The following is a 7,553-nucleotide window of genomic DNA, read 5'->3' on the forward strand; positions in this document are numbered from 1 at the left end:
CACCCGTACAACGCCGTGCTCCAAACATACACCTTTAACAACCTTTTTCGAATTTCTAAATTAACCGTTCGCGAGCATAGAAGTGACTTCTTTTTATTAAAGGCGACACGACCTTGCGTTATCCTCTGCTTTATATCCCTACTACTCCTTCCGTCCTCACATATCTGACTTCCTATATATATTTAAAATCAGCCACTTCTAATTTTTCGTCTCCTATCTTTAAATTCGCTCATTAAAATAAAGCAGCAGGCTATTTAAAAATTACTGACGTACTATTTGATGTGGGCTCTTAATGTTTAAATTCCCTATGCATATGGAAAGGTAGTCCAGGTTCCGAGGCATAAAATGAATGTTCTAAAGTAAATTATACCTCTGCACAGTTACGTATACTTAATATTTTTAATTGAACAATATCAATCAAACATGTTTTAAAGACTCATTACTATTTTATTTTATTTTTTATACGATTGTCAAATTTTATAGAATTCTTGTATATGTAATTACATCAGTTGCATGCAGTAAAATACTGCAGAATAATTTTTCAGTAGGTATTTAATTTATTAAATGATATTATGCTTGAGCGAAATAATATCAGTTATCTATTTTCTTATTAAATAAGCTTTAGTTTTATAATAAAATGTGTGTGGAATATTGATAAATCAATTATGTATCTAATGAAAAATAGAATTCATTGAAATGTATTACATTACAAAACATATCTGATTGTGTCATATGCATAACATTCTACGGCATAGCAGTAACTATTGGCTTGCCAAAATTGCATGGCTATCATTAAGCTTGTCGTACTTTAGTAGAATTGCCTGCATTTGAAGCATTTTTATTATGTGTTCCTTACATTACTAAATAGTACCTACGAATTCTACATGTGCATTATAGTTTCATTTTCAATGTAATTATTATTATTGTCTGTTATGGTATGTACCTACCTACCTCGGATATTGAGGCTATTACATATCATGTATTTTTGCCAATTGATATTTTGCATCATGCACTTTTGCCAATTGATATTTTGCAAAAGAAACTAACGTAGCCTAACGCAAACCTTTAATACAAGGTGTTCAGAAAGAGTAGGGGGTATTTGTATCTACGCTGCCCTAGTACCGGCGCGGTTCGGAGGGGTGCCGTGGGGATAGGTTGTTTCACTACTTGGAAATGTACCTGGTAGACCATCACGCTTTTTGCATACGAGCCTATTATCGCAATATCGATCATAGCTCAACGATTATATCGGAAAAAAATCGGTGTACGGAATGCACCGAAGAACGATACCATCAGAAAATGGATTTGAACGTTCTAGAATACTGGTTCGACTGCAAAAATTCACAATTCAGGTAACCTACGCTCTGTTCGAACCCAACAAACGATTGAAGAAATGAGAGTGTTAGTGCCTCTCAATCAGTTCGCAAAATCAGTCAAGAACATGATATTAAACAATCGTCGTTACAGAAAATTATGGAGCAAAATTTACATTTTACAGTCTACAAAATTCAGTTAGTTCAAAAACTGAACGTTACCGATTATCCTGTCCGACTGAATTTTCCAAAGTAAATGCTTCAACGCTTTCCAAGTTTTGAAAACATTCGGCTTTGTGACGAAGCGAACTTTCACTTAAATTGTCACGTAAACAAACAGAACTGCCGATCCTGGGCCAAAGAATAACCAAGACATAAACATGAACAACCACTACATAGTCCAAAAATTATTGCATTGGCTGTCATGTCTGTTAAAGACATCTTTGGGCCTTCTTTTTTTTGATGACTGACGAGAGCGAACACTTATACGGTAAACAGTGACCGGTATTGTGACAAATTACGAAACTTTTTGGTTCCACAACTACAAGAGCTTGGTGGTTTTAATGTGGAAAGATGATTTCAACAAGATGGGGCCATTTGCCACACCTCAAACCAATAGCTTGCGGGTGTCAATCAACATTTTCTGGAAAAAGTAATTTCTGGTCGAGGCACTATCAACTGGCCTCCGAAAAGTCCCGATCTCACACCTGATTATTTTTTATGGAGATATCTTAAAGGGAAGGTGTATGCAAAGAAACCACGATATGGCCGCTGTTTCCAGAGAGATGGGCATATGCATGACGGTTAATTTCCGTTTTCGGAGTGCCAGCAGCGGGAGGGTCAACATTCAGACATCATCTTTGGCACTTTACTTTCCAAAACTTTGTGTAAAAATTAACAAAAAATATTTCTTTTAAAGTGAAACTTTTATTACATCGCCTCAATTTTTTTTTTCCATCTAACGCATGTCGCATTACAGCCGGCCGCGGAGTAGGGGTAAAAGTGAAACGCGCTAGGCAGAACAGCTGAGGCCAATATGGCGGCGCCCATGTCTCGCATGAGCTAACCGTGCAGCATTTATATTCTCACTCATTCGTGCAAGTGCTCCGCGGTATTTGTGTCTTTTAATCGCGAGCTAGATATCTTGTCTACTATTGATTTCCCATTATCATTCCCATTTTCCAATCATTAAGATAAGATTAAGAACGCGATTTTAATTTTAATACCCTAAATCGAATAATTTTCCGAAAATTTACAGTTAAATGCCTACAATACGAAAAGTTTCACTTGCATCGTGGTTTCATAAAACCACACAATTTTTTTTAAGGAATTTATAAACACCCTCTACCCTTTCTGGACATCCTGTATAACTACTACGTTCGATTAGGTTAGGTTAGAATTGGATGTGGTTACGTTAGTTTCTTTTTCGAAGTTTCGATTAGTAAAAACACATGATACGTAACAGTCTCAATATCCTATTGAATGCTAACACAAACGTTACATATGAATTGACGTAATGCGGACACCGAATGGATATCATGACGGTTACCTACGAATATGCCTACCTATGCGTTTGATTAGTCAGGAAGGAATTTCACAATATATTTTTATTTACATATGAATTAAAAGCTTCATTAATGAGCAGTTTAAAGGATTATTTATAAAAACGACTAATTATGCCTCAGTCAGCCATGGACGTAGAGAATGTACTGAGGATCAGTCTCACAAAAAGTTATCACTTTCCAGAAAGAGACGGAACGATAGTGCTGCCAAAAGGTACCTGTTTCTTTTTTACAAGCCTTAGAAAGTTACTACTGGCCACATATTCACTTTGCTTCTCTCGCATTTTAATCTATTTATTTCGGAATATGATACAGAACGATCAGTTCAATTCTCCATTCTCTATGTCTATATGGTTAGCAATTTTTGGAAACTACCTGATGCATCCACGATATTGTATTTGTTATTTTTCGTTGGAACACCATGGGAATTAGTTTTCATAAATCAGTAATCAAATAAAACTGCTAAAAGTTAACAAAATGCTGAATTATCAAATAAGTAGCAGTATGTCGCCATCTAGTATAAACATTCAGTGAACCAGAGATCCAGTTTTCTAGTAGAAACCCCTCACCAAGCATTATGACATACTGGAATTAGCAGCAAGTATGTACATCGTATCCTATTTTTTACATTCTCGCGGGGTACCTCCCTTATTATTAGACGGTTGTGATTTTCGTAACAGGGTGCTGCTTTTTTTGAAATTAAAGATGACGCCAGCAGAATTTTCATATCTCTTTTGGTTTTTGAGATACCGGCTTGAATTGTCACCTTTAAGGCACCTCCTCATACCTCAGTTATCTTTGAACTTATTGAAAAAGTTAAAAGGTGTTTTTATAGAATTTCTCCCATAGAATCCAGTGGCGTAGCACTTTCCTTTTTTCAGTTATGACACAAACATATGTTACAGGGTGTTCTATTTTAAACGTGCTAGCCATTAGATTCTACGGAAAAAGTTCTGTAAGAATAATTTTTAACTCCTTCGATAAGTTCATGAGGGGGTGTCTTAAAAGTGATACTTTTCAATTCAAGCCTTTATCTAATTTTGCAAAAAAGTAGCACATTGCTGCGAAAACCTTCTATCTATAATAATAAGGATATACACCCCGAAAAAGTGATGGGATACCCTATACAGGTGGCGATATATTACATAAATAAAAAGGAAACGGCAGTATGTCTGCGAAACTATTAAAATAACAAGTTGTAGGAATTTTTATTGCAGGATGGAAATGAAACATGGAATTGGGGCGAGAGCAGTCTTCAGGCTTTAACCCTTTCTGCAAGAAGCGGTACTCAAGTAAGTAATTTTTATTATTATTTGAATGAGTAGTTTATTTGGTTAATATAGTAGAATCACAATAGTGTCAACCAAACAAACAATAGCTATTAACGTTATGAAATGTACACGAACTGATCAATGTTTTCCTTTTGCCTGGTCCAACATACGTATTCCTTAAAGCTTTAGAAATAAGTTGCCTATTCTGTTTCATTTTAGAAGCTGGATATTTTATGAAACGTTTATATGAAAAATACTTAAAACGGTTGCACGTTGCACTTTACCAATCATTTTTTAGCGACAATTCTCATATATGCATTGGCATTGAAATACAGGATGTAACAGAACAGCTGATTATAACGATTAATTTTAATTGCAAAACGCGAACATTGATTTTGATAACAGCTTTTACTGTAATGATACGTATTTACGGCTTTGAATCATATCGACTCTGTAGGGACGAAATCCTTAATTTCAGATAAGAATATGTTCTCCAAAATAGTGCACGTGAAATAGCAGGGAACGTTGGCTCCTCTCATGTGACAGTGTAGCAATTTTTAAAGGGACCAGTTGCTGCATCCTTATCATTTGCAGCGAGTGCAAGCATTGTTTGAAACTGATTTATCAGCCGCGAGTGTATTTGTTTCGGTAGTTTCAAAGGAAAATGCTGCATAGTGTATTTTTTTTTATAGGATGTTGTTTACAGACAATTTTGTTTCAATTTTTACAAAAATCAGTATTAGTGGGTCGCAAATTCGAATATTGAACATCCTTCATGATTGCAACAACTGTTTTCGGTAAATGTGTGGTGCGAAATTTTTAGAAACTTATTTAACTTTTTTAGATCCACCCTCAAAAAAGTAACGCACCTTGACAGTACCTCAATGATGGTGTGGAAGTATGCTTTAATGAAGTTACAATTATACTGATGATCCTCGTTTACCCACTTATGTTTAAGTACATAACTTAAATTTCTTCCTTCTTTTGAGTTCGTACATTTACATAGTACTGCCTGTAGTTAATTTATTTATCGTTAGCCTAAACAACAGGTGTAATACTAAATTGTTTATGTTTATCGTACGATTAGATGTTCGATAATCGGTAATTCCCCATCTATGTAGCTAAAGAGTATTTATCACTCTAGACTCCTATGTTACCAATTCACGTACAGGACCGGCTTCAAAAGGAAAATTACTATGATTGTCTTAATAAACATTTTTTGCATCTATTTTACACCTTCCAAAGCTAGGCATGTATTTCTGTTACACCCTGTTTATAACTCCTTAATAGGATTAAGCAGAAGGCAACATCTGATTCTAGCAATGAATTATGTACCATGTACAAATATATATTGGACAGGTCAACAACATGCTTCGCAACCAGCAGACATCTTTGCATGTTGCAAGTTGAAAGTTGCAAGTTGGTACGACATGTCGCTCACGCTTGATTAATATTTTCTTGAGATAATTGCTTAAAACAAGTCGAAAAAAAAAATTTTCTGCGACATGTACACGTATACGACAGTCTAACAAATCGGATGTGATCATTTAGATTTTAAATATTGTATAAGGCAGTAAGAGTAACCTTTCTGTTATTTTCAAAGATCTTTTCAACGATATTGTTCAGTTTAGTTAAAAATACATAAACTGTGGGTTCTGATTGTCAAAGACGGACCAACGCATGTGACAAAACTATAGGGGCTACTTTTTTTGCCATTTTACTTCGGGACTCTGACAATAGAAAATAATTTTATATGAAATGAGGTTAAAATAGATTTGAAAGTTATTTTTCTTATAGTTTGCAGTAAGTCCGAATGTATCACCTCGGAGTAGTCCTAAAACTGTTCGAAGAAGTATTACTCCAACAACGGCGCCTCCGCCAATACCGCCTCGCAGAACTTCCCCTACATTAGATCATATGAGTTTACCTACAACTTCGTCTAATGTATCTAGGAACGGCATGACGAAAAGCAATTCCGTGCAAGAATTAGGCAGAGAGGTGGGGGGATTCGATGCGGAAACGGTCGAACTGAGTTCACCGGAGACCATTTTTGGCATTGTAATATCGGATTGTCGTTCTGACGTCAGCGAGACATCCAGTAGTGACAACTTATCAAAAAGCACTTCGAATATATTCTGTAATTTTCAAAACGAAGCCAATCGTCACGATACAGTTTATGAGAATGTACGTCTACGCGTTCTACCTACATACAATGAAAAATTGAACCCTTTAAATGTTGAGGACAGTACGATTTGTTACGAAAACTTAAACGTCGACTACATTAAGAAACTAGTCAGTGAGGGGTATTCTCAAGATGCGGTAATCAAAGCTCTCGGCATCACGAAAAACAATATCGACATGGCTTGTGATATACTTCACGAATTCGCCACCAAACATGGATAATGCTAGTTCGTAACGATATTGTAATTATTAAGTCAAATATTTCTTCAGCCTAAGAATAATCATTTTTTTAATAAAAGCAAACAAAAACTCAATTGGTGTGCTTTATTTCACTGATATTTAGTTGATTATATAGTTCTGGTTGTGCCTTTCTAATTCTTCCCGAATTGCTCCCAACAATAGTGAAAAACTGTTTAAAAATTCAGTGCTCTTTGAGCTGAGAAAATGAAGTCAAAGCGACAATGATATTAAAACATGCATTTTCAAAAGATTGCATGCGAACTAATTATTCAACACTTAATTTATTTGGGTAACTGAGTTGACTCTTATATGTTATTAGATGAAAGTTTATAGGTACATATATATTTTTTAAGCAATTAAAACACAATTAAACTTTAACAAATTATTTATTATTAAATCAAATATTTTCTTAGTAAATTTTGATTTAAAAAGCTACTGTGTAGCACAGCTTTAGTTGCGAATAATAAATAAGTTCAATTGTGTTTCAATTGCTTAAAAAAACTTATTTATTGATATGCGGCACGTATTCTCATTCATGCTGCATTTTAACATTGTTACCAACGCCCATTAAGGAATAAGATGGGAAGAGAGCAGCGTCATACGATCTATAGACACAACGCCACGCTATCCATGGCGGCATGGAAGAGAATGAGGAACAGGGAATATGCATAGAATACATCGATTATTTTAACGTAATGTATCCACGATTATTGCCATGCTTATATTTTTTATGAATGTGTTTATTGGTTTATTGTTCATAATAAACTTAGTAATTTAAGTTTTAGATCGGAATCATAGTTTGCAAGTGACGCGCGTAATACGTTAGATTTTGGTATTTTAGTTCAGTTAATTAATGTCGAAGATCACCCCGACGTTTTCTTCCATTACCGTTATCAGGTTCTCCGTTACGTATCTTCTGACATGTTTTGTTCACTTTGTAAATTTCCCGGTAGTTTCAATTCTAATTGTAAACTCCCAAACAAACA

The 7,553-nt window shown here is 35.0% G+C and overlaps 1 protein-coding gene across 1 annotated transcript in view; it reads left to right on the top strand.

The window, feature by feature from the left end:
- Nucleotides 1-6,641, top strand: part of LOC108735347 (E3 ubiquitin-protein ligase CBL-B) — a 20,750-nt gene extending 14,109 nt beyond the window's left edge. The window contains exons 6-7 of the mRNA XM_018467282.2: nucleotides 4,093-4,167; nucleotides 5,944-6,641. Coding sequence (XP_018322784.1) covers nucleotides 4,093-4,167; nucleotides 5,944-6,549 — 681 coding nt within the window. The 3' untranslated portion in view covers nucleotides 6,550-6,641. The remainder of the gene's footprint in view (nucleotides 1-4,092; nucleotides 4,168-5,943) is intronic.
- Nucleotides 6,642-7,553: the final 912 nt, after the last annotated feature.

Source organism: Agrilus planipennis, unplaced genomic scaffold (assembly GCF_000699045.2).
Source record: "Agrilus planipennis isolate EAB-ADULT unplaced genomic scaffold, Apla_2.0 scaffold70, whole genome shotgun sequence".
Classification (NCBI taxonomy): domain Eukaryota; kingdom Metazoa; phylum Arthropoda; class Insecta; order Coleoptera; family Buprestidae; genus Agrilus; species Agrilus planipennis.